The sequence below is a fragment of the Salmo trutta genome, chromosome 8 (assembly GCF_901001165.1).
Source record: "Salmo trutta chromosome 8, fSalTru1.1, whole genome shotgun sequence".
NCBI classification, from domain to species: Eukaryota; Metazoa; Chordata; class Actinopteri; order Salmoniformes; family Salmonidae; genus Salmo; species Salmo trutta.
In genome coordinates this window covers 37,898,352-37,925,884 of record NC_042964.1, presented here as the reverse complement: position 1 = coordinate 37,925,884, position 27,533 = coordinate 37,898,352, and the positions used below count along the sequence as shown (strand labels likewise).

The 27,533-nt window shown below is 44.4% G+C and overlaps 1 protein-coding gene across 3 annotated transcripts; it reads left to right on the top strand.

Moving 5' to 3' along the window:
- Positions 1 to 375: 375 nt before the first annotated feature.
- On the top strand, positions 376 to 26,291 carry LOC115198847 (protein kinase C theta type-like). 3 transcript variants are annotated; one of them, XM_029761186.1, is made up of 17 exons: positions 376 to 482; positions 11,071 to 11,558; positions 13,618 to 13,817; positions 14,107 to 14,167; positions 14,759 to 14,942; positions 16,611 to 16,642; positions 16,757 to 16,842; positions 17,411 to 17,540; positions 17,942 to 18,051; positions 18,252 to 18,384; positions 18,512 to 18,678; positions 20,022 to 20,195; positions 20,284 to 20,375; positions 20,596 to 20,797; positions 21,000 to 21,188; positions 23,667 to 23,795; positions 23,918 to 26,291. In XM_029761186.1, the coding sequence occupies exons 2-17, from the start codon at positions 11,441 to 11,443 to the stop codon at positions 24,074 to 24,076; spliced, it is 2,166 nt and encodes a 721-aa protein (XP_029617046.1). In that variant the 5' UTR covers positions 376 to 482; positions 11,071 to 11,440; the 3' UTR covers positions 24,077 to 26,291. The 3 variants fall into 3 exon arrangements, with proteins under 3 accessions (XP_029617046.1, XP_029617047.1, XP_029617048.1); XM_029761187.1 differs by lacking the exon at positions 376 to 482 and adding an exon at positions 9,563 to 9,733; XM_029761188.1 differs by lacking the exon at positions 376 to 482 and adding an exon at positions 10,314 to 10,662.
- Positions 26,292 to 27,533: the final 1,242 nt, after the last annotated feature.

The window sequence follows — 27,533 nt, the reverse complement described above, 5'->3', positions numbered from 1 at the left end:
CTCTGGCGTGATAGCCTACCCCTGGTTTTCGGGAATTTTCCTACCCAATTATAAACTGATCGACGGGGTATGTTTCTACAAACACTGGTAGTAAATAGGACGAGCCTGAGTTCACAGGGAGTTCAGGATCTGAAAAGACTCGGATTTCTTGGGATATTCAACCATAGATGCACAACGAATGTTTCCGCATTGCGGAAATCCTTCCAGCCTACCTGTGTTTTGCACACCTGTAATACCACTTCACTCCACAGGGGGGCATCATTGAATTCTTCATTAATTAATCCGATTTATAGTAAAGAGGCGTTACCTTGATTTCTGCGGTTGTGCTGCTGGTGGTAAAATAGAGGTGCACTTATTCATTGGTGCCTCCACAAGGCTACTTCGACACAGTTATTACAAAACTCTGAACCAGCAAGATGGACATTAGCTTTAAATGAACCGCAACACCAAAGAAGTTGTGTTTTGTAGTTTGACTTTTAAAGGTAGGCATGCATTTATTCCGTTATACCTATTCATCATTTGCATATTGACACATTTCCAGCCTGTAATAGAAGAACATTGTATATTACTAGCTATGCCTATTTATTTTGATTTATTTGGGTATTTTGATCATTCCACTAGTATGAAATATAGGCTACTGCATAAATTAAAAGACAATTTCAATTTTAAATCCTGATTGGCATGCACTTATAACCTTCCCATCCATGCACCAACTTGTCAGAGAATCAATCTTCTCTTTTGAAAATACACCAGAGACTTCAAAAGGAGGTAGGCCTATAGTCAATGGTAGAGAAAGATGAATGAAATATGAATGATATGCTGCAACGTAGCCTAATATACATATGCCTGGAGTAGAGTTGAGTAATAGGATTAGTAGCCTACCATAGGCACTTATTTGCTGACATAATTGTCATGTTTCATGTATTCAGTGCTGTAAAACTTACTATGTTTCTAAATGTAAGCCAGGAATTAGTTAAGTAGGTGTACTTATAGACAAAGCTCTCCTTGTTTTTACTTGTACTCCATTGATGTGATCACTCAATGTTATTATGAGGCACACCTCAAGGGTCAAAGCTACATTCTTAGAAAAACGGGTTCCAAAAGGTTATTTGGCTGGCTGTCCCCATTGCATAACATTTTTCTTCAAATTCTTCAAATGGTTTTCCTATGTGGACAGCCGCAGAACCCTTTTAGGTTCTAGATAGTACCTTGTTGTAATTCCTTTCAGAGGGATTTTGTGGAAACAGAGGTCAATCACGCTCTTATTCCCCCTTTGGTCTCATAACACTCTACCCACCAGCCACTAGTTGAGTGCCTTGTCTAACAGTCACATGTTTGAGGACCTCTACAGATGTCACACACGTGTCCTTGTCAATTACAACAAAGGGAAGTTCTTCAAAGACTACACACACACACAAAGACACACACCAACAAGCTCTCACAGTCTCACGTCAGAATTAGACGTTTATCCATGTTTCTCAAACATCAAATTTCAAAGTTGTTCCAAAAAATGTGTAAGTGTTTAAGGTTAAGTTTAAGCATTAACTCCGAATGTTTAAGGTTAGGATTAAGTTATGGCATTAACTCTGAATTCTCAAGGTCAGGCATTAACGCTGAATGGTTGAGGTAAGGGTAAAGGTTTGGGATAGGATTAAAACCAACATTTCAAGAACAACTTTCACCCTTGCCAAACAGAACCCTACTTGAAGGTAACAGCGCTAACTGTTGCCCCTAGTTGCCAGTTTCAACGTCATCTCCCAACAGCCTCAGACATGGATGGACATTGAATACTGTCTTATATCATGGGTGACCTGGCTACGCGCACACGCACCCACGCACGCACGCACACACACACACACACACACACACACACACACACACACACACACACACACACACACACACACACACACACACACACACCTCTCTCTGATGGTGGAGCCTACAGAGGAAGGTTTGATGGGAGGCTCTTTGACCCTCATGAAAGGTCCACTAAAGGTCAAACTGAGGAAAAAGTTGCTCATATGGCGATGGTCATTGTGTTTGATCTTCAGTCTCTCTCTCTCTCTCTGTGTGTGTGTGTGTGTGTGTGTGTGTGTGTGTGTGGAGGTCAGGATGAAAGAGATCGCTAGCCTTTCATGAGGGCTTGTGGGGAGACATGTATACACACACCCACACACACTACAGTAAGTTGAGTAGTTGAGGAAAACAGTATTGAAAGAGTTCATCTTGTGTTAAACCTCTATGACCCTTAAGGTATCCACAGAGCATCATAACCAACACATAACTATACAGGACATGAAGTGGTTGTGTTTACAACAGAAATACTAGGGTTGCTAATCTGATGTAAGAACCTCTGGGTGTAACAAGGACCACTGTTGTTGTTCCAGCATAAAAACATGGGAATTAAGGCCACTTATAACACATTAGAGAGAGAGAGAGAGAGAGAGAGAGAGAGAGAGAGATACAGACAGACAGACAGACAGACAGACAGACAGACAGACATGAGCTCCTGATATATTTCATATTTTGGGGGTTTTAGAATGAGATAAACACTCTAATCGAAAAAGAATTCCAGACAAGGGATGAACAACAACTCTATTCATTCAGAAAAAAAGTAACTTTGCGCCTCAAATTAAGAAGTTTTGACTCTAGCTAGCTAGCTACACAACAAAGACCTAGCCAACAGACTAACAAGCTAGCCAGAAGAAATGAGCTAGAACAAACCTAGCAAGGGGAGTTAATACAACTACATCAAACGACCAAACTGAGTGAGTAAACCAAAAAGGAGCACGGACTAACTTTAAACATATCTTCTGTTTTTTTGTGTGAAGATTTGTCACTCTTTTTGCTGGTTTTTGAACTAAATTAGAGCTAGCTAGCAACAGCAGCAGACAAACAAATCGGTTGCTATGGCAACGGGTCAGCAGAACAGAGCAGCAGCAGCAGCAGCAGCAGCAGTAGTAGCAGAGCCCACAGGCACCATGTCCCCACTCCCCCTCAGCGCTGAATCCATTCTCTACCAGAGGCCAAAAATGACACAACGAGGAAAGCTTTTAAACAGACACTACTAAAGGGGAGGCCAGAAACCCTTTTCGCAGACCTCTACAAAAACAGTGATGTGAGTAATCTCATCTTTCTCACTGACCAGCCAAATGCTTGGCGCTCAGCAGTGTGCTCTCACTACCCATCCATAAAGAGGGAATCTGTAATGGGTGGAAGCTGAAAGTCAAAGAGACAGACGACCCTGACAGCACCATGATAACAATCAACCTCTACAAGACTGGGACTGTCATGGTGCCAGGTAACATTAGGCTGTTTGAAACAGACTGTCAGACCATTAAGGAGAGAGCGGAGAGAGAGAAGGACACCACCAGTGATATGCCCTCCCACAAGACAAACTCCACCAGCACCACCCTCACCCCTACTATCCCCACCCAAAAAGGCACATCCAGCACCTCTCTTCCCACCATAGTGGAGGACACGCCCCAGGAGGAGAGCGACCCCCTCAGTGTAGAGCAGGCTCAGGCCCTCCTCACCACCATGGCTGCCATGAGGGATGAGTTCACCAGACTGGAGGGAGAGGTGGTCCTGCTCAGGGAGAGCAAACAGCAACCAGACAACCAGACCTTAGAGGAGCTCCTAACCAAGGTGCGGACAGAGCAGGACAGTAGCCCTGCAACACAGCTGAAAGAGGTTCAGCAAGAGAGAGACGGACTCAAGAGAGAGCTGGCTGATCTAACAAAGGAGGTGAGAGAGCTCCAAAAAGACAGGCAGAGCAGTAATAACGATCTGACCTCACTAAGAGAGGAGCTGCAGGAGAGAAAGAGAACAGAGGACAGGCTGCAGGAGAGAAAGAGAACAGAGTACAGGCTGCCGGAGAGAAAGAGAACAGAGGACAGGCTGCAGGAGAGAAAGAGAACAGAGGACAGGCTGCAGGAGAGAAAGAGAACAGAGGACAGGCTGCAGGAGAGAAAGAGAACAGAGCACTGGCTGCAGGAGAGAAAGAGAACAGAGGACAGGCTGCAGGAGAGAAAGAGAACAGAGGACAGGCTGCAGGAGAGAAAGAGAACAGAGGACAGGCTGCAGGAGAGAAAGAGAACAGAGGACAGGCTGCAGGAGAGAAAGAGAACAGAGGACAGGCTGCAGGAGAGAAAGAGAACAGAGGACAGGCTGCAGGAGAGAAAGAGAACAGAGCACTGGCTGCAGGAGAGAAAGAGAACAGAGGACAGGCTGCAGGAGAGAAAGAGAACAGAGGACAGGCTGCAGGAGAAAGAGAACAGGGGACAGGCTGCAGGAGAGAAAGAGAACAGAGCACTGGCTGCAGGAGCAGCTAGATCACCACTCTATGACCTGCCCTCACACAGCAGGGGAGCCCACCTCAACCAGCCAGGCCTCCCCAGCCCTGCCTGCTGCACGCCTCCTCCCCAGCCCACAGAACAGCCTCCCACTGACAGCAGGACCGGCACAGACCAGCCACACCCCAGCTCCAACACCCAACACCCACCAGCACCCCAATACCCCCTCCAGTCCAGAATAAACACTGGCTGACATCGTCCTGTTCATGGACTCAAATGGGAAGTTTGTTCAGGAGAAGAAACTTTTCCCTAGACTCAAAGGAGAAAGGTGTGGTGCCCAACATCTTCCAGAGTGCCATGGAGCTGCTTGATAAGGCCCATCAGCACCCTGGACCCCCCAGCCACGACTACAGCACCACCAACCTCAATGCCCACCACAGCCAGCTCAGCGCAGACCACCCCAGCCCAGCTTCAGAGCCACCCAGACGAGGCCTCCCACCCCCCTGCCCCCCACCGCAGACCCACACTTGGAGGAGCCACAGCCCAGCAGGCAGAGCTACGCACAGGCTGTGAGAGGAGCAACTGGCCCAGCCCCCACCAACAAAATGAGTGACATTAAACAAATGCTGAGTCTACTATGCTCACATGTAATATGCCGAGGGTCATGGTAAGATGAGCACAACAACTCCACCATCCTCACACTACATCCACCCAAGTGGCATGACACAAATGCTTAAATGATAAACAAATCGCATTTGCATAATAAGAGTTTACGTTAATTGAAAAGTCCTATTTTAATAGTTCTGGTTGGATTGTGAGTGTTTGTCTCATTTTGAAGGTAAAGAAAAAAAAGTTATGAAATCTTTTTACGTTGCATGTTGGAATTTACAAGGATTGAAGTCCTCTGCTTTTGGGCTAAAGAGCAGAAACCCAGACTTCCTGAAAGAAATTGATGATATTGATATTGTAGTACTACAGGAAACATGGTGCAGAGGTGATGTTTCCACTGGCTGTCCACTAGGTTATAGGGAGATAATCCTACCATCCACTAAATTAAAAGGAATCAGACAGGGCAGAGACTCAGGACAGGGCAGAGACTCAGGACAGGGCAGAGACTCAGGACAGGGCAGAGACTCAGGACAGGGCAGAGACTCAGGACAGGGCAGAGACTCAGGAAAGGGCAGAGACTCAGGACAGGGCAGAGACTCAGGACAGGGCAGAGACTCGGGACAGGGCAGAGACTCGGGACAGGGCAGAGACTCGGGACAGGGCAGAGACTCGGGACAGGGCAGAGACTCGGGACAGGGCAGAGACTCAGGACAGGGCAGAGACTCAGGACAGGGCAGAGACTCAGGACAGGGCAGAGACTCAGGACAGGGCAGAGACTCAGGACAGGGCAGAGACTCAGGGGGAATGTTAATATGGTATAAATCTGAACTAATTCATTCAATTGAATTGATCAAAACAGGAGAATTCTTTATCTGGTTAAAAATCAACAAGGAGGCTGTCTTGACAGATAAAAACGTCTTCCTCTGTGCCACATACATTCCCCCCTCAGAGTCACCCTACTTCAATGAAGAGAGTTTCTCCATTCTAGACGGGGAAATTAGTCACTTTCAGGCCTACGGCAACGTACTGGTCTGTGGAGACCTGAATGCTAGAACAGCAGAAGAACAAGACACTATTAACAATCATGGGGATAAACGCCTACCAGGAAGCAACAACCTTTCCCTCCCCACATACCCCCACAGAAACAACTATGACAAAGTGAAAAACAAAAATGGAGTACAGCTCGTGAAGCTCTGTCGAACACAGGGTCTGTGGTAGGCTGAGAGGGGACTCTTTTGGTAGGTACACCTACAGCTAATCCCTTGGCAGCAGCACTGTAGACTACTTCCTCACTGACCTAAACCCAGAGTCTCTCAGAGCCTTCACAGTCAGCCCACTAACACCTCTCTCAGGCCACAGTAAATCTGAGAAGAGCGGAACCCAACCATGAAGCATCACGGCCCAACAAATGACATGGTACTAAACAGGCCTATAGATGGAGTGCAAACAGTACAGACATCTACCAAAAAGCAATTAGTAGCCAAAAAATACAATCTCTCCTGGACAACTTTTTATCCTTAACATTCTCCTGCAGCAACGAAGGTGCACATTTGGCCGTTTGGAACATAAACTCTATATTTGACAAATTAGCCTCCTTGGCTAAGCTAAAGAAGCATAAGAGCAAACCAAAAATAACAGAAAATGAAAAATGGTTTGATAATGATTGCAAAAATCTAAGAAAGTCATTGAGAAATATATCTAATCAAAAACACAGAGAACCAGACAACAAAAATATACGCCTTCAATATGGGGAAACACTGAAGCAATACAAACACACCCTAAGAACAAAAAAGGAACAGCACATTAGAAATCAGCTGGATGGAATTGAGGAATCCATAGAATCAAACCACTTCTGGGAGAATTGGAATAAATTAAACAAACCTCATCAGGAGGAATTGGCTATCCAAAATGGGGATATGTGGAGAAATCCCTTTGTAAACCTCTACAGCAATATAACAAAGAGCCCAGAACAAAAAGATATACAAGAAAAATTACAAATCCGTGAATCAGGAGTCAAAGACTATCAGAATCCTGTGGATAACCCAATTACAGAAGAAGTATTATTGGAAAAATTATGCACTCTCCAACCCAAAAAGGCTTGTGGTGCTGACGGTATTTTAAATGAAATGATCAAATATACAGACCACAAATTCAAATTGGCTATACTCAAACTCTTCAACATTATCCTCACTGCAGGTATTTTCCCCGATATTTGGAACCAGGGATTGATCACACCAATCTATAAAAATGGAGACAAATTTCACCCAAATAATTACAGAGGAATTTGCGTTAACAGAAACTTGGGGAAAATTCTCTGCAGTATTATAAATAGCAGACTACATAATTTCCTTGGCGATCACAACGTCCTGAGCAGAAGCCAGATTGGATTTCTAAAAAATTATCGTACAACAGACCACATTTACACCCTCCACACTCTAATTGACAAACAAGTAAACCAAAACAAAGGCAAAATCTACTCGTGTTTTGTAAATTTCAAGAAAGCGTTTGATTCAATTTGGCACAAAGGTATTTTTTATAAACTAATAGAAAGTGGTATTGGAGGGAAAACATATGATGTTATTAAATCAATGTACAATGAAACAAATGTGTGGTTAAAATTGGCAACAAGCAAACAGACTTCTTCTCTCAGGGACGGGGAGTGAAACAGGGCTGCCCAATAAGTCCAACACTATTTAACATCTACATTAATGAATTGGCAAAAACATTAGAAGAATCGGCAGCACCTGATATCACCCTACACAACACTGAAATCAAGAGCATTCTATGCCATTAAAAGGAGCATTAAAATCGAAATTCCAATTAGAATCTGGCTCAAAATGTTCCAATCAGTTATAGAACCAATTGCTCTATATGGCAGCGAAGTATGGGGTCCAATCTCTAACAATAAATTTACCAAATGGGACAAACATCCAATCGAAATACTGCATGCAGAGTTTTGCAAGACTGTATTGCAAGTGCAAAGAAAAACTCAAAATAACGCAAGTAGAGCAGAATTTGGCCAATAACCCCTCCTCATTCTAATAGAAAAAAGAGCCATCAAATTTTGCAACCATCTAAAAAGAAGTGACCCCAAAACATTCCATCACACAGCTCTACAATGTCAAGAGATGAAACAAGAGAAGAGTCCCCTTGTTTCAGCTGGTTCTGAGGCTCAGTTCACAAACCCAAACCAACTCCATAGAGCCTCAGGACAGCACTCAGAAAATCTGGCCCAACCAAATCATCACAAAACAAAAATAAAAATATATCACCTATTGGAAAGACACCACAAAAAAATCTAAGTAAACTTCAATGCTATTTGGCTCTAAACAGACAGTACATGGTGGCAGACTATCTGACCACTGTGACTGATAGAAAACTGAGGAAAACACTGACTAGGTACAGACTCGGTGAGCACAGTCTGGCTATAGAGACCGGTCGTCACAGACAAACCTGGCTGCCCAGAGAGGACAGGCCGTGCTCACTCTGCTCCAGGGGAGAGGTAGAGACAGAGCTGCATTTCCTATTACACTGTGACAAATACTCAGACCTAAGAGAACATTTCTTTCCCAAAATTATAATTCAAATCGAAGAATTTGAAACTATAAAAGATGAAGAAAAAATCTAATATTTATTGGGTGAAAAGCCAAAATGTGCAGTTTTGGCAGCCAAATATGTGTCCTCCTGCCACAACCTGAAAAGTTTACATTGAAAAGTTCAATGTAATGTCAATAATATTTCCCATCTTGTTTTGTTTTGTCTTTCATACCAGGTCATGTGTCTTCTCAGTCATGTTGAGACTGGTCTACTACCATTACTTTAATGTATTGTTGTTCTCATTAATATTGTTGTTGTAGTGGTTGTTAATGGTAATTCCATGTCCACTACTACTATTATTATTGCTGTTGGTCCCACCATTTATTTAAATATATTTTATATATATATATATATATAGATATATATATTATTTTTCTATATGTATACTTTGACAATGTAAGTAATAATGAACTTGCCATGTCATTGAATTGAATTGAATTGAATTGAATTGAGAGAGAAAGAAAGAAAGAAAGAAAGAAAGAAAGAAAGAAAGAAAGAAAGAAAGAAAGAAAGAAAGAAAAAAGAAAGAAAGAAAGAAAGAAAGAGAAAGAAAGAAAGATTATTTTGGAACATTGAGTGTAATATTTACTGTTCACTTTTTATTGTTTATTTCACTTTTGTTTATCCATTTCAGATGCTTTGGCAATAAAGCCCCGTGAATTGAATTGAGAGAGCGAGAGAGAGAGAGAGAGAGAGAGAGAGAGAGAGAGAGAGAGAGAGAGAGAGAGAGTGGGAGAGAGTCGGAGAGAGTCAGAGATATGAGAGAGATGATGGCTAATGAGAGAGATGGCTTGAGGAAGTTGTGTGGATAGATAGGGAGATGTTCATTAGAGTGTAACCAAACAACAATATGCCCTGAGGTGGTCCTCACCTAACGTTCTCTTACTGTTACAGAACAACCAAAGCAGCTGAACTCTCCACGTTTTGATCGTGACTGAACATTTCCTAATCCAACAATCTCTCACACAGGCTCTCTAGTGTTACTTTAAGTCATGTTGGTACGTGGTAGGTACATTTCAGTGTTTTTCTCTCTCTTGTTTGTCAGAGAGAGAGAGAGACCCACCTGTGTGACTTCACAGAACTCAGCTCAGAAACAGGAAGTGTGGTTAACGAGTCAGACTACAGGAAGTCCCATCATGTTAACGAGAGCTTTGTGTAACATGCAGAGAGGTGGTGGGTGCTAAAGACAGCTACAAGGAGCTTGGTGGTGCAGAATCACAGTTTGGGAGGTATGGCTGTGTGTGTGTGTGTGTGTGTGTGTGTGTGTGTGTGTGTGTGTGTGTGTGTGTGTGTGTGTGTGTGTGTGTGTGTGTGTGTGTGTGTGTGTGTGTGTGTGTGTGTCTCAATGCTTGTTAATTATTGAGACTGAGCACTTTATATTGTTGTATGGTATTATAGATGTGTTCCTAATAGTTACCGAGGACAGAAGAGCTTTGTATCTATCCTGAAGCACAACTGAACTTTGTGTGTATATCAATAGTTGTGTTGATGCTTATGTACTCCTCAGCCGGAAGTGTCGCCACTTGCTCTGACTGGTTAGTCAGGATGGCAGTCGCATGTGCTAGCAAGGCAGAGGTCCTGGGTTTGAGCCTCGGTGTGAGACGAATCAGGAGGAAGCAGGCAGCAGGATGTCCATTATACTTAGCTGTTGATCCTTCTGCACACCTGTTAACAGTAACGGTGACACCACACACAACATTTGGCACTGTGTGTGTGTGTGTGTGTGTGTGTGTGTGTGTGTGTGTGTGTGTGTGTGTGTGTGTGTGTGTGTGTGTGTGTGTGTGTGTGTGTGTCTGGGTATGGGGGGTTTAACGGGAGGTATGTTTGTGGGTGACCCAGGCCCGGGTTGGGCTGTAACTGCTGGAAGTTCTTCCCTGCGTATTCCCGATCAGAGTTTACCATTACACATCTATTAATAGGGCCTTCCCAGTCTCCTCTATGACAACCTGGCCTCAAATATCACTCTGACACTCAGTCTCTTTCTCCTCCATCAGCACTGCCACCTAGCTAACCACAGACAGCTCACTGGTGTTGGGAGCACCACAGCTTAGAGCTAGCTGGTAGCACCTGAGTTGTGGACTGACTCACAGTCAGGGATTATACTGGACTCCATGGTGCCTGGGGAAATAGGCTAGCTGAGGTTTACTAGCCTCTGGAGGTATAAGCTGTTTTGGATACCCAGAGTGCTGGTTTGTTTGGTCTTTAGTGCTAAATATATGGTGTTTTGCTTTAGGTACTAAGAGGGCTGATTAGTTTGTTTGTAATGTAAACAAGGGGTACTGGTTTGTATTTGTTTGGTGTACAATGTACTGGTCTGGTGGTATTATTTCTAGAGAATTGGTATAACTAATGCTGACTTGTGACGTTTTCTCTCATCCTTTCTCCCCCTCTCTCTCTCGCTCTCTCTTTCCCTCTCCCTTCCTCTCTCTTTCTCTCTCCCTCTCTCTCTCACTCTCTCTCCATCTATTTCTCTCTCTCTTTCTCTCTCACCCTCTCTCTCTCTCTCTCTCCCTCTCTCTCTCTCTCTCTCTCTCCCTCTCTCTCTCTCTCTCTCTTCCTTTCTCAGGGCGACGGGCAGCTCTTATCAGTACCAGAGGAGCGAGGCGTCAAGGGCGGAACTGCCGCTACGAGCCAAAGAGCCCTCCTCTCCTCTCTCTCCCTCTCTCTCTCTCGCTCCCTCCCTCCCTCCCTCGCCAACCCATCTCTCATCTGGAGAAAAAGGCCAGTCAGTGCGAGGGGGACTGTGTCAGAGAGGGGGCTGACATCCACACAAAGACTACTCTCCCCAAGAGAAGGACTAACCGAAGCACAACTCTTCACTGTGAGGATCACTGTTTCCGTGGCGAGAGACCTTCTCTGAAGGTTTTCTGGAGGTTGTGTGACCATTGAGTTGAGGTTTTTGTCTGGAGGTCAGAGAGTGAGTGGTACCTGCAGCCATGTCTCCGTTCCTGCGTATCGGCTTCTCCAGCTTCGAGATGGACCCAGGTCTGGCCCACCATGAAGAGATGATCAGCCCGTTCTGTGCTGTCTACATGAAGGAGGCTATAGACACAGGTCAGTTGGAGCGTGTGTGTGTGTGTGTGTGTGCGTACGTGTCGGAGAGATGTGATGGGGGAAACATGGGAACCTCTATGATTTTCTGGAGGACTGTTGTCTCGCATGGGCTGCAAGTGAAGGAGGAAGTTGTGCCCAGTGAGCGTGTCCCTGTTTACTCCATCTACAGTGTCTATGCATTAAAGAGGGCAGATATATTTATAGACAGACATTTAATAAAACAGACCTTTCTTCTCCAGGAGTTCCATTAGTGTAAATGGGCTTATGATTCATGTCAGTATTACCTCTAAATAGCAGTACTTCAGAGTGCTAATGGACAGTTGTGTTTCCTTGCTGACTATATTTAACCGTTGGTAAAAATGACAGTTACAGGGCTAAAAACAGAGAGAGACGTGGGGAGGAAAGAGGAGGGAGCTACGTAGTTTTTCCCCATTTCTTTCTCACTTCAACCACAGAGCTGTTCTGGTAGCTGGACAGAGATAGAGCGGTAGAGAAACGCTGTGTGTGTGTGTGTGTGTGTGTGTGTGTGTGTGTGTGTGTGCGTGCGTGTGCGTGCGTGTGTGTGTGTCTGCGTGTGTGTGTGTCTGCGTGTGTGTGTGTCTGCATGTGTGTGTGTGTGTGTGTGTGTGTGTGTGTGTGTGTGTGTGTGTGTGTGTGTGTGTGTGTGTGTGTGTGTGTGTGTGTGTGTGTGTGTGTGTGTGTGTGTGAGAGAGAGAGAGATGTGCGTGGGTGTATTAGTTCACAGGAAGACCTGTTATTCAGTTTCATTTCAAGTCAATTTGATTTCTGTACTGATTTTTGCCATGCCATCAAAAGGCCCAGACGAAAGTAAATATCAGTACAGTATGATGCTTACCACCAATATTCCACTGTTGGTTTAGCTAGCCTACAAGCAGCTGCAAACTGATTGCATTCAGTTGTACCAACAGAGCGATTGGAAATTGAACGGAACACATTACTGAGGAGGAGTGTTTTGGGTCTGGAGTCAGAGTAGTATAAGGGAGTCCTTACTACGAAGCTGTGACTGGCTCAGACTCGTTTCTTAACTCCACTGTGGCTAAAGCACCTAACAGAAAAATGAAAGCAACACCTCAGTCAAATGTCACTTAACCACTACAGAGAGAATAACAAAGGAACTGATCGTGACTTGGGCTGACAAAAGCCTACTCAGAGGTGTGTGGGACTTCTAAAGCAAAACACATCGCCCTCTCATGCCAAAGGCGGATTGGAAACATGATGAAAAATATGAGCTGTCTGTCTGGGGAGAATTAGACAGTTTTTCCCTGTCAGAGGGAAATTATTTTCAGTGTAGACAACAGCTGGTAGTGTTGTCTCTGTCGAGAGCAGACAGTGATAGAATTACCATTCTATGGCAGGAACATGCATTTCTGGAATGGAATGCCTGTCAAATGACTAGTTAAATAAAGGTTACATGTAAATGGCTAGTTAAATAAAGGTTACATTTAAATGGCTAGTTAAATAAAGGTTACATTTAAATGACTAGTTAAATAAAGGTTACATTTAAATGGCTAGTTAAATAAAGGTTACATTTAAATGGCTAGTTAAATAAAGGTTACATTTAAATGGCTAGTTAAATAAAGGTTACATGTAAATGGCCAGTTAAATAAAGGTTACATTTAAATGACTAGTTAAATAAAGGTTACATTTAAATGGCTAGTTAAATAAAGGTTACATTTAAATGGCTAGTTAAATAAAGGTTACATTTAAATGGCAGAAGGAAAATACTTTGAAGTGAAAGTGAAAGTGAAAGTTATACATCACAGGAGGCTGCTGAGGGGAGGATGGCTCATAATAATGTCCCGTAACTGAGCTAATGGTATGGCATCAAACACATGGAAACCAGCCATTACCACCAGCCTGTCCTCCCAAATTAAGATGCCACCAACCTCCTGTGGTAGAGACAGACCACTCTTTGCTCCTGGTCAGGTCACATGTCAGGAAAAATTTCGGACCAATGACAGATAGACTAATGTCAAAATTCTTGTCTGTTTCTACCTGTCTTTCTCCCCCCTTTACATACACACCCTTACCCCTCCAGAGAAGGGCCAGGTGTACAAGCAGAAGAAGCCCACCATGTACCCCCCCTGGAGCAGCACGTTTGATGCCCATGTCCACCGGGGCCGTGTCATGCACGTGGTGGTGAAGGATAAAACCGCTGAACTAAAGTCTGAAGCCATCGTGCAGCTGGACACCCTGGCCTCACGCTGCAAAAAGGAGAACGGCAAACTGGAGATCTGGGTAAGACAACGGGGGGGGGGGGGGGGGGGATCCACTGTCTTAGGGTTGGAGCGATGGGAATGTGTTGTGTCCACACAATTTGATATGGGGATATATCTGTCTCTCTCTCTCTCTCTCTCTCTCTCTCTCTCTCTCTCTCTCTCTCTCTCCTTCTCTCCATCGCTCTCTCTTTGTCTCTATCTATTGAATTCTCTATCTATCTCTCTCCCTCTTTATCTCTCTCTCTCTATCCCTCTCCCTCTTCCCCTCTATCTCTCTCTACCTATCTCTCTGTCTATCTCTGTCTCAGGTGGAGCTGAAGCCACAGGGCCGTCTACTTATGGAGGCCAGATACTACTTGGAGAAGAGTGGTGAGGGTTCAGAACCATTGTAGACTTCGTAATGTCTGCGTATGTCTGTTCCTGTGTGGTTACAACCATTCCAGAGCCCCATCTTTTCCCCATAGTTTCTGTCAGTGCCCTCTCTTGTTGGGGTCTTATTAACACGCTCTGAAGGGTCATAAAGTCATGTTGTAACAGGCGTGAGGAAACCTCTCAGACGTCTGTCTATGTATAAAGTCTCACCACTACTCATGATCAGCACTCAGAATGAGTGGTCCATTGATTGTCCAGTACTAATCATCTGATCATTTAGCCCTTTCAATTACATTACTCACAAATAGAAAGATATTCACCTTTACCCTTCCTCTCTCTATCTCTCTGTCGTTGCACACACACACACACACACACACACACACACACACACACACACACACACACACACACACACACACACACACACACACACACACACACACACAGACTGGCAGAGGGACATTCCTATCATGCGTTCACAGAGGAGCGTGCAAATATGACTCGCATGTCTTTCTCTTCCTCTGTCTTTTAACTGTGACAAGACTATGCACTGTACATAACTTTCATGTGTGTGTGCCTGTTTCCCAGACGCCACAGGTTCAGGTGAGGGAGATGGATTTGGAGAGAGAGACAGGGATCCGGGAGTCTTTGCCCTCCACGCACGACGCGGAGCCATCAAACAGGCCAAGGTCCATGAGGTCAAATGTCACGAGTTCAGCGCCACTTTCTTCCCCCAGCCCACCTTCTGCTCCGTCTGTAAAGAGTTTGTCTGGTACGTCCACTGAGCCAAAACACTACACACTGAGTATACCAAACATTAGGAACACCTTCCTGATTTTGAGTTGCCCCCCCCCTTTTGCAGAACAGCATCAATTAGTCAGGGCATGGACTCTACAAGGTGTTGAAAGCGTTCCACAGGGATGTTGGCCCATGTTGACTTCAATGCTGCCCATAGTTGTGTCAAGTTGACTGGATGTCCTTTGGGTGGAGGACCATTCTTGATACACACGGGAAACTTTTCAGGGTGAAAAACCCAGCAGCGTTCCAGTTCCTGACACAAATCGGTGATCCTGGCACCTACTACCATACCTAATTTTTGTCTTGCCCGTTCACCCTCTGAATGGCACATACTGTACACAATCCATGTCTCAATTGTCTCAAGGCTTAAAAATACTTCTTTATCCTGTCTCCTTCCCTTCATCTACACAGATTGAAGTGGATTTAACAGTTGACATCAATAAGGGATCGTAGCTTTTACCTGGATTCACCTGGTCACCTGGTCAGTCTATACAATACATTACCAAAAGTATGTGGACACCTGAACATATCATTCCAAAATCATGGGCATTAATATGGAGTTGGTCCCCCCTTTGCTGCTATAACAGCCTCCACTCTTCTGGGAAGGCTTTCCACGAGATGTTGGAACATTGCTTCCATTCAGCCTCAAGAGCATTAGTGAGGTCGGGCACTGATGTTGGGCGATTAGGCACTGCTCGCAGTCACCGTTCGAATTCCTCCCAAAGGTGTTCGATGCGTTTGAGGTTAGGGCTCTGTGTAGGCCAGTCAAGTTCTTCCACACCGATCTCAACAAACCATTTCTGTATGGACCTCACTTTGTGCACGGGGCACTGTCATGCTGAAACAAAGGGCCTTCCCCAAACTGTTGCCACAAAGTTGGAAGCACAGAATCATCTAGAATGTTGTTGTATGCTGTAGTGTTAAGATTTCCCTTTACATGGAACTAAGGGGCCTAGTCCAAACCATGAAAAACAGCTCCAGACCATTATTCCTCCTCCACCAAACCTTACAGTTGGCACTATGCATTGGGGCAGGTAGCGTTCTCCTGGCATCCACCAAACTCAGATTAGTCTGTCGGACTGCCAGATGGTGAAGCGAGATTCAGCATTCCAGAGAACACGTTTCCACTGCTCCAGAGTTCAATGGCGGCGAGCTTTACACCACTCCACCCGACACTTGGCATTGCGCATGGTTATCTTAGGCTTGTGTGATGCTGCTCGGCCATGGAAACCCATTTCAAAACCTAGTACCCCTTCTGTTTGTACAGTATGTATATCACAGCCTAACTTTATTTAAAACCTAGTACCCCTTCTGTCTGTACAGTATGTATATCACAGCCTAACTTTATTTAAAACCTAGTACCCCTTCTGTCTGTACAGTATGTATATCACAGCCTAACTTTATTTAAAACCTAGTACCCCTTCTGTCTGTACAGTATGTATATCACAGCCTAACTTTATTTAAAACCTAGTCAATTGGAGTGCAAATACTATATCGTAATGACATCATTCACAAAGATCCTCTCTATTTTTTTCATTGTCCCTCTGAAACAAACACTACAGTATTTATATTTAAACATTATCCACATCATCCAGTGTTTCTTTCCTGATTCCTGTTCATGTTGTGTTTATTTTCCCCATAGGGGTCTGAATAAGCAGGGTTATCAGTGTCGACGTGAGTATCTCTGCTCTCTCTCTCCCCTCATCTTCTACCTATTCCATATTCTATCCCTACACTCCTCCGTCCTTTCTCGTCTACACACTCATCCCCCCATCCTTGGTCTTTCAGAGTGCAACGCAGCCATCCACAAGAAATGCATTGACAAAATCATCGCCAAGTGCACTGGGTCGGCCATCAACAGCAAAGAGACCATGGTAGGCCTGTACATTGTAGTCCGTTTCTATACAATTAGGACAATAAGGGATCTTGAGCATTTTGGAGCATCTTGGATTTGTCATTATATTTAGTTGCTAGGGTTCCAATAATAGTGGCAGTAAACTGTGATGTGTCCACTTTGTCTTGGTGTTTGTGACATGAGGATTTAAATGACTGGAGGTCCACTTAGATTGCATGCAGACAGACTGACATACAGTGTATCTGGGCATCTGGGGACTGTGGTTTAGCTCATAGGTAACACACTTGTTCATTGTTGGTTAAAGTCAACCACATACACACTGACTGTAACTTATTCTCTCTCACAGTACACACTGAGACAGCGGGTTGGTTCCTCGAAGCAGACAGCTCTGTGGTTACCGTACTCACTGTTTACCAGTACTCACCGATCCTAGACAGAGAAAAAAATGACAGTTTTATCCCAGGGATTTTACTTCCCTAAAACGTCCAAAGCAGTTGTTGCCTACTTCCTGTGTTGTATTTCCGTGGCAACAAAGGGTTGTCGAGCGGCGTGTTCAGGTGACCGAGTGTGTTTGCTGTGTGTTGCAGATCCACAAGGAGCGCTTTAAGATCGACATGCCCCACAGGTTTAAGGTGTACAACTACAAGAGCCCCACGTTCTGTGAACACTGTGGCACGCTGCTGTGGGGACTGGCCAAGCAGGGACTCAAGTGTGAAGGTGAGAGGACAGTCCACAGGAGGCTGCTGAGGGGAGGACGGCTCATAATAATGTCTGGAACAGAGCAAGTGGAATGGCATCAAACACATAGAAACCATGTGTATGATGTATATGATACCATTCCACTGATTCCGCTCCAGTCATTACTACGAGCCCATCCTCCTCAATTAAGGTGCCACCAACCTCCTGTGGAAGAGACCCTGATCACATTATAAGATCACATTACTGTCATTACACAATCACATCATACCATTGCCAACTCAAATCGTAACAGTACCCTATCAAACCATTATATTGCACCATACCTTTTCACATAATTCCCTATTTCACAATGTATTGATTTCATCATCCCGTTCCATCTGTGTCTGTATACTGTGTAACCATGTGTGTTGCCCATGCAGAGTGCGGTATGAACGTTCATCACAAGTGCCAGAAAAAGGTGGCCAACCTGTGTGGAGTCAACCAGAAACTGATGGCTGAAGCCCTGGCCACGATCGAGACTAAACAGCAGGTCAGAGTTCAGAGGTCGAGGGGTTAGGAAGTCAGTGCTGTCCGACAGATCCACAATAGCTCCAAAGTGCTTTGCATGAAAAAATATTACAAAAATGTATGTTGATTGTAAATAAGGAATCTATCCCTGCCCGTTATACAGATACTGTAGCATTGCGTTATGTTATTAATTGTTACATCTGTCTATGCATTTTCCTATAGGCCAGGGGCTCCAGAGAGAGTGAGATCTATAGTCGAGGCGGGCCGGTGGGTGTGGGCCAGGCAGGGGTGGTGCGGGAACCTTCAGGTTTAGTGGCAGGTCTCCCCCCGACCGCAGCCACCGCTGGGCGAAAAGGTAAGGAGGCCACACATGGTCAACCTGGTCATTCATGCATCTGTGAGGACTTTGTAGTCAACTTGAGACTTAATAGGACTAAATTACTATCTCCCCTTCTCTCTCCCCCCTCCCCCCCCCTCTCCAGAGCAGCAGGGTATATCGTGGGACAACCCAGCGGAGGGGGACATGGCTGCCCCTGTGATGGAGGAGCATGAGACGCTGAACGCCGCCCCCAGAAAAGACCACCTTCACAAGTTCACCCTGGACAACTTCATCCTGCACAAGATGCTTGGCAAAGGCAGCTTCGGCAAGGTACCAGAGAGAGGGAAACCACTGCACCTATTGAGCCCCTAGATTCACTGGGGGTATACGTTGTCTATCTGGGCTTAAGACATATCACCATAAACTGAGACATGGGTCTAGTGTTTCTATAACATACAATGAGTTTACATTGACGTTTAGATTTTAGGATAAAGTAATCCTTCTAACCCCCCCCCCCCCAAAAGATTTAGATGCACTATTGTAAAGTGGTTGTTCCACTGGATATCTTAAGGTGAATGCACCAATTTGTAAGTCGCTCTGGATAAGAGCGTCTGCTAAATGACTTAAATGTTAAATGTAAATGTTAGTCATTTAGCAGACGCTCTTATCCAGAGCGAGTACATAGATTTTCATTTTTTTTGTTGACGTACTGGTCCCTCGTGGGAATTGAACCCACAACCAGTTTCTCAGTCCATTGATAACTAGGACATTTATCAAGCCCAAGTCTTGTCTCAGTTTATGATGATATGTCTCGCTCTAGCTGATGGAAACCGTGCAGATGAAAGTGTACTTCATTATTTACAGGGATTGCATTGTGAACAAACACACACTGAGTGTACAAAACATTAGGTTTAAAAAGATTGTATGGAATTTTCATAAAATGTAAAGTATATAAAATAATCAATAAAGACGTTTTGAATAAACAAGCTAGAATGACAAAGCTTTAAACCATTATCCTAAATATAACCCATCAACTTAGTGAATACCATTGGTGTTGAATATGAGTGTTTCAGCATAATATATCCTTTACATTTTTACACACTTTTATTTATTTTACTCTGTCAATATGTTTTTATTGCAAATGTGTTGGTGCCAAACTGTTGGCAGTTGTGAAAAAAGTCAATAGTTGGAAGAGTTGCAGAGTAAATTGGAAATTATGTCATTGTTGATGAGATGCTTTTTTCATGAATTAGGCTGTTTTCTCTTGAATCGTACGGTCTATCCACTAGAAACCCGTGGACAACATGGACACAGATATTAAGCTAAAGAAAAAATACATATTGTGAGTGAAAACATTTTAGAAAGATTATTCCGGTATAAATTACCAAAATTACCATAGATTACCAGCAAATATACTTAGATAAATTAACAGTAGTTTTTCAACGCTAGTCATAGTGATGTTATGAAACCGAAAAAATATAAAAGTGCGACTTGTGTTGCTTGGTCTTTGAACATGTTCTAGCCATGCTCTGTGTTCCTGGATCCAGTGTACTAAAGAGACTTCGTGATTGTACTTAGACGTTGCCTGACTGATCCTTCACCTCCATTTGACCAGCCTGAATAGCTAAAGACAGTGATTTCCTACATGACGTATCATCCGTGTGTGTTGCTAGGTGTTTTTGGCCGAGCTGAAGAGCAGTAGAGAGTTCTTTGCGGTGAAGGCTCTGAAGAAGGACGTGGTTCTGATGGATGATGATGTGGAGTGTACCATGGTGGAGAGGAGAGTCCTCTCCCTGGCCTGGGAACATCCCTTCCTCACACACCTCCACTGCACCTTCCAGACCACGGTAGCACACACACACACACACGCACTCAACACACACACACAAACAAACCACAGGTTTTGTTGATATGACTGTGTTGTGTGTGTGACAGGAGAACCTGTTCTTTGTGATGGAGTATCTGAACGGAGGTGACCTCATGTTCCACATCCAGAACTGTCACAAGTTTGACGTGCAGAGATCTACGTAAGTTAACCCATACACACAACTAGGCTATGTCTACCACACACACACACACACACACACACACACACACACACACACACACACACACACACACACACACACACACACACACACACACACACACACACACACACACACACACACACACACACACACACCCTCCATTCTCTCCACCCATCCCTCTCTCCTCACATCCCCTCTCTCCTCCCTCTGGCTGTAGGTTCTATGCTGCTGAGGTTATCTGCGGGCTCCAGTTCCTCCACTCCAAAGGCATTGTCTATAGGGATCTGAAGCTGGACAACGTGTTGTTAGACTCAGAAGGCCATATAAAGATAGCAGACTTTGGGATGTGTAAGGAGAACATGGAGGGAGACACGCGGACCTGCACCTTCTGCGGAACACCTGATTACATCGCCCCAGAGGTGACTGCATGTTCACCATCACCATAGGAATCTACGCTCTTACTATCAGCATTTCAACCCTTAAATCAACCCTCATTGATTTGTATCATTAATCAATTACATACCATCTCTGTCTAATGTACTGGTTTTAGATAAACATCATGAAGTGATGATGATGATGAAGAGATGTCATGTTGAACTGAATGGTCATGTTTTTTTTTAGATTCTGCTGGGGCAGAAGTACGGCAGCTCAGTGGACTGGTGGTCGTTCGGGGTCTTGCTGTACGAGATGCTGATTGGCCAGTCTCCATTCCATGGTCGCGATGAGGAGGAACTGTTCCAGTCCATCAGGACAGATGACCCCTGTTACCCCCAATGGCTGGCCAAGGACGCACGAGACATCCTCATCAAGGTCTCACTCACTGCAATGCCACGACGAATGAACTACGGCAACGTTGTCAACTATGCACCAGATTACATACATCAACATGAATGATCGACGGTTGGGATGGATGTGACCTGTACTGTGTGTGTCTGCGTGTGATTGGTTACCTTTCATGAGGGTGCTCTGATGTCTTTTTCCCATTGGAGTGGAGGTTGTGACCTAGGCATCCTCTGTCCTGATGTGTGTGTGTGTGTGTGTGTGTGTGTGTGTGTGTGTGTGTGTGTGTGTGTGTGTGTGTGTGTGTGTGTGTGTGTGTGTGTGTGTGTGTGTGTGTGTGTGTGTGTGTGTGTGTGTGTGTGTGTGTGTGTGTGTGTGTGTGTGTATACAGTTGAAGTCGGAAGTCTACATACACCTTAAGCAAATACATATAAAATCATTTTTTTTACAATTCCTGACATTTAAATCTAGTAAAAATTCTCTGTCTTAAGTCAGTTAGGATCACCACTTTATTTTAAGAGTGTGAAATTTCAGAATAATAGTAGAGAGAACGATTTACTTCAGCTTTTATTTATTTCATCACATTCCCAGTGGGTCAGAAGTTTACATACACTCAATTAGTATTTGGTAGCATTGCCTTTAAATTGTTTAACTTGGGTCAAATGTTTTGGGTAGCCTTCCACAAGCTCCCTACAATAAGGGGTGAATTTTGGCCCATTCCTCCTGACAAAGCTGGTGTAACTGAGTCAGGTTTATAGGCCTCCTTGCTCGCACACGCATTTTCAGTTCTGCCCACAAATGTTCTATGGGATTGAGGTCAGGGCTTTGGGATGGCCACTCCAATACCTTGACTTTGTTGTCCTTAAGCCATTTTGCCACAACTTTGGAAGTATGCTTGGGGTCATTGACCATTTGGAAGACCCATTTGCGACAAAGCTTTAACTTTTTAACTTCCTGACTGATGTCTTGAGATGTTGCTTCAATATATCCACATCATTTTCCGTCCTCTATTTTGTGTAGTGCACCAGTCCCTCCTGCAGCAAAGCACCCCCACAACATGATGCTGCCACCCCCGTGCTTCACAGTTGGGATTGTGTTCTTCGGCTTGCAAGCCTCCCCCTTTTTCCTCCAAACATAACGATGGTCATTATGGCCAAACAGTTCTGTTTTTGTTTCATCAGACCAGAGGACATTTCTCCAAAAAGTACAATCTTTGTCCCCATGTGCAGTTGCAAACCGTAGTCTGGATTTTCTATCGCGGTTTTGGAGCAGTGGCTTCTTCCTTGCTGAGCGGCCTTTCAGGTTATGTCGATATAGGACTCGTTTTCCTGTGGATATAGATACTTTTGTACCTGTTTCCTGCAGCATCTTCACAAGGTCCTTTACTGTTGTTCTGGGATTGATTTGCACTTTTTTCACCAAAGTACATTCATCTCTAGGAGACAGAACGCATCTCCTTCCTGAGCAGTATGAGGGCTGCGTGGTCCCATGGTGTTTATACTTGCTTACTATTGTTTGTAAAGATGAACGTGGTACCTTCAGGCGTTTGGAAATTGCTCCCAAAGATGAACCAGACTTGTGGAGGTCTACCATTTTTTTCTGAGGTCTTGGCTGGTTTCTTTTGATTTTCCCATGATGTCAAGCAAAGAGGCAGTGAGATTGAAGGTAGGTCTTGAAATACATCCACAGGTACACCTCCAATTGACTCAAATGATGTCAATTAGCCTATCAGAAGCTTCTAAAGCCATGACATCATTTTCTGGAATTTTCCAAGCTGTTTAAAGGCACAGTCAACTCAGTGTATGTAAACGTCTGACCCACTGGAATTATGATACTGTGAATTATAGGTGAAATAATCTGTCTGTAAACAATTGTTGGAAAAATTACTTGTGTCATGCACAAAGTAGATGTCCCTTCCGACTTGCCAAAATTATAGTTTTCTAACAAGAAATATGTGGAGCGTGTGCCTCCCGGGTGGCGCAGTGGTCTAAGGCACCAGAGATTCTGGGTTTGAGCCCAGGCTCTGTCACAGCCGGCTGCGACCGGGAGGCCCATGGGGCGGTGCAAAATTGGCCCAGCGTCGTCCGGGTTAGGGAGGGTTTGGCCGGCAGGGATGTCCTTGTCTCATCGTGCACTAGCGACTCCTGTGGCGGGCCGGGTGCAGTGCACGCTGACCAGGTCGCCAGGTGTATGGTGTTTCCTCTGACACATTGGTGCTTCCGGGTTGGATGTGCATTGTGTCAAGAAACAGTGCGGCTTGGTTGGGTTGTGTTTCGGAGGACGCATGGCTCTCGACCTTCGCCTCTCCCGAGTCCGTACGGGAGTTGCAGTGATGAGACAAGACTGTAACTACTACCAATTGGATACCACGAAATTGGGGAGAAAAAAGGGGGTAAAAGTTTTTTTTTTTAAGAGATATGTGGAGTGGTTGAAAATCTAGTTTTAATGACTCCAACCTAAGTGTATGTAAACTTCCGACTTCAGCTGTATGGTGTGTTTGTTTTATAGCTGTTTGTGAGGGAGCCGGAGAGGAGGCTGGGTGTGAAGGGGAACATCCGTCAACACTCCTTCTTCAAAGACACAGACTGGAGCGCTCTGGAGAAACGAGAGGTGGCACCGCCCTTCAGGCCAACTGTGGTACGTACATCCTCAGACTGCGAGTGTGTGTGTGTTTGTTTACGTGTGCATTTGTATGCATGTGTGTGTGCTCGCTGTGTGGGTGTGCGTTGTAACCTCTCCCCTCTCTCCTGTCCATGCAGAAATCCCCCAGTGACGTCAGTAACTTTGACAAGGAGTTTATCAATGAGAAACCCAGGTTGTCGTATGCAGATCGTACCCTCATGAACAGTGTGGACCAAACCATGTTTAACAACTTCTCCTTCGTCAACCCAGCTATGGGCCACATCAAAGGCCCCTGACCTGCAATAACCGTACAACAACCTACCAGCAACATATTCACAACCCATCAACAACCCACTGTACCAGCAACATATTCACAACCATCTATTACCTTCTGACATCCTATTCACAACGCATCAATTACTCATTACAACAACACATCACAGACAGGAGTCAAGGACACTTACCTAACAGACCAATAACGTATCCACAACCAGTCAATAACGTATCCACAACCAGTCAATAACGTATCCACAACCAGTCAATAACATCTCACCTCAGCTATTTCATACTGCCAAGGTGTACAGCAGTGGAGGCTGATAAGGGGAGGGCGGCTCATAATAATGGCCGGAACAGAGCAAATGGAATGGCATCAACCACCTGGAAACCATGTGTTTGATGCCATTCCATTTGATACCATTCCACTGATTCCGCTCCAGTCATTACCACGAGCCCATCCTCCCCAATTAAGGTGCCACCAACCTCCTGTGGTGTACAGACTACTTTAGGAGTCACTACCCGATTGCCCAGATTGTGTGGAATACTGAGAATGTTGTATTGTACTCATAACCTGTTATTCAATAGTGTCTGTTTTATCCCTGCACATAAGTGTCTGTTCAATCCACTTTAACCATTTACTGAGACATTTTCTATTTAATTCTGAGTGTATCTGTAGTTTTATTAAAAAGAGCCACGGTTAGGCAGTTAGCCTAGTATATTAAAATGTGTTGTTTTGCCATTGGTATTGCTCAGATCCAGGTAGATTGTCACACAATCGGACGGTGGAGTGGTTGGTTTCAATGTACATGGATAAATTCATGGTTTATGTTTACACGATTCTGTGTTTTATAATTGCACTTCAGAGGCATGTGACTAAATTATTATAGATGCCTAGATTCAGCAGTAATTATTTGTTTTTTATCCTGTACATGAAAATAGGATGTTTGTAAATACATGTCCCATTACGTATTTGCATTCAAGCATGAGTTTGTGTCACAGAGATCGAGGAGAATGAGAATTTAGTTGAAATACTAAAACCGCTATCTTCCTGCCACTCTTTCCTTCCTGTGCCTTACCCTCTCAGAGACTGACAAACAGGTCAAAGTTACTATTGCTCTTTCTATCTGCAACAGGGATCCTGGTGTTACACTGTGATATAATGTACTATTATCTCACTAGCGATAAAGGTCATTTATGATTAATCTGTGATTAGATACAGTACCACAACAGTTCTGTGCATTCACAGGACAGATCAATAGCAGTGCCCTTTCTCTCCAGTGGAGGGCAGCATAGTAGTAGACTGACTCATTCATTCACTCACCCACCTGTAGCCTACTGTCTATGCATATATGACTCTATCTTCCCTCCCTCCCTCCCTCATGTTTGTTCCTCATTCCGACAAATCTCTCTATGCCTCACCCTGACGCCCCACCATCCCTCTCCCCAGCGCTGTGGTACCCTGGGACAGACAGACTAATCTGAGAGCGAGCGATCCGTCACTGACCCATAATCCACTTAGACACAGCAGCAAACTATTTCCTGCCACTGGCCAAGGTACAGTCGCCACTTGACAACCATGTCACACCAACAAGGGTCGAGATGGGGATGGCAAGCATTTTAATGTAGAGCTCCAATGTACAGATTGCTGAACAGAAGCTGGACTATAAATGTCGATCTGAAATGTTTAGAAAGGTCTGCCCTTTGAAATAGTTTGATAAGATACTGTTTTTATAAAGGTGATCAAACTGTCTGTATCTTCTGGTGCGGTGTTTCGCAAACCTCTCCTGGAGTACCCAGAGCCTGTCCACGTATTTGATGAATCCCAGAACGAACACAGCTGATTTAACTAATGAGGGGTTTGATGATTAGGTGACCATTTGAATCAGCTGGGCTTGTTCTGGAATACATGAATGAAGTGGACTGGCTGGGGCTACTCAAGGAGAGGTGTGGGCTAGAGGAGACCATTTGACTACGTTCCCTGATAATTATATCAACTCAGATGCATTTACACCCAGTGACCACAGGAGGGCAGTGTACTACCACATATCCCCTCATTTCCTCACAGGAAACCCACAAGTCATGTGGCTAGCTGAGCTCACATTATGGATGCTGTGACTCAGTAAGAGTGACTCATAGCTGGAATGTTTTGAATGTTTGATGTTATCAGTGGACAGGACTACACGCTTTCACTGTCTGACGTCATGTATGTAATCTATAAATATGGAGTTATGGAAGTAGATGGCATTATGAATTATGTATTATTTTGAAGGCAGAATGGATTGAGTGTCCTATATCTATAATGTGACTGCCAGTCAGACAGAACGTTTACTGTCTCATCACCACACAGGCCAATGTTCATCTCTATACATCTGCGCACACACACACACACACACACACACACACACACACACACACACACACACACACACACACACAAGCGTTTCGCTACACTCGCATTAACATCTGCTAACCATGTCTATGTGACCAATACGATTACAGCTAATGGAAGTTAATAATTCAACACACACACACGCATGAATTTGTGTACACACGTGCTAAACATTGAGCCATTTAAAACTGGATTCACCTGGTTTACCATTGAAGCTCCTTGAGTATGTGTGTGTGTGTTCATGTTGTAAACAATGATTGTGCTCTGCTCTCTACTGTCACGTCCTGACCATAGAGAGCTCTTATTTTCTATGGTAGAGTAGGTCAGGGCGTGACTGGGGTTTTTTCTAGTTATTATTTTCTATGTGGGGTTCTAGTTTAGTTTTCTGTGTTTGGGTGTTTGGTATGATTCCCAATTAGAGGCAGCTGGCTATCGTTGTCTCTAATTGGGGATCATACTTAAGTAGCATTTTTGCCACCTGTGGGTTATGGGATATTGATTTGAGTTAGTGCACGTAGCATTCGCTGTTGTCACGGTTCGTTGTTAGTTTATTTTATTTGTCTTTGCTTAGTTTCACTTCCTAATAAATAATGTGGAACTCAACATTCGCTGCACCTTGGTCCGACATTCATTCCAACGAACGTGACCTCTATGACCTGTTGACCTCCCAGAATGTAAGGCGCTTTACTGTTACCTAACTTTACAATTTTTTAAAATTTTACCACGTGTGACACAGGTGTTCTGAAACGCACCCCTACCGTCACCAGTTAACTCTGGTGTGTGTTAGTTCCTGTCAACCTAAGGAGTTGTGTCAGAGATCAAGGCCAGCTTCCTGGGGCAGTAAGGGAGCTAATGGGTTATAGGGCAGGTATAGGGCAGTCATGACATCTCCATAGGCCTTCTCTTACGCTCACACAGATGGGATTAATGCTTAGCTAGTTAGCATGACAGGCACTGAGGAAGAGGTATTGTGTAGTTAGGAGTTACATGAGTCAGGGTTACTTGGTGGGGGAGACATTTAGAGTCAAGATAAAATGACAGAAGCGAGAGGTGGCACGAACACAGACCCCAAGGGCTGAACGAGAGAC

Bases quoted from the DNA above. Each gene is read 5' to 3' on its own strand.
- LOC115198847 (XM_029761186.1), top strand. From the start codon at position 11,441: ATGTCTCCGTTCCTGCGTATCGGCTTCTCCAGCTTCGAGATGGACCCA. The intron at 14,168-14,758 runs GTGAGGGTTCAG...CCTGTTTCCCAG, and splicing joins ATACTACTTGGAGAAGAGTG to ACGCCACAGGTTCAGGTGAG. The intron at 21,189-23,666 runs GTCTCACTCACT...TTTGTTTTATAG, and splicing joins CACGAGACATCCTCATCAAG to CTGTTTGTGAGGGAGCCGGA.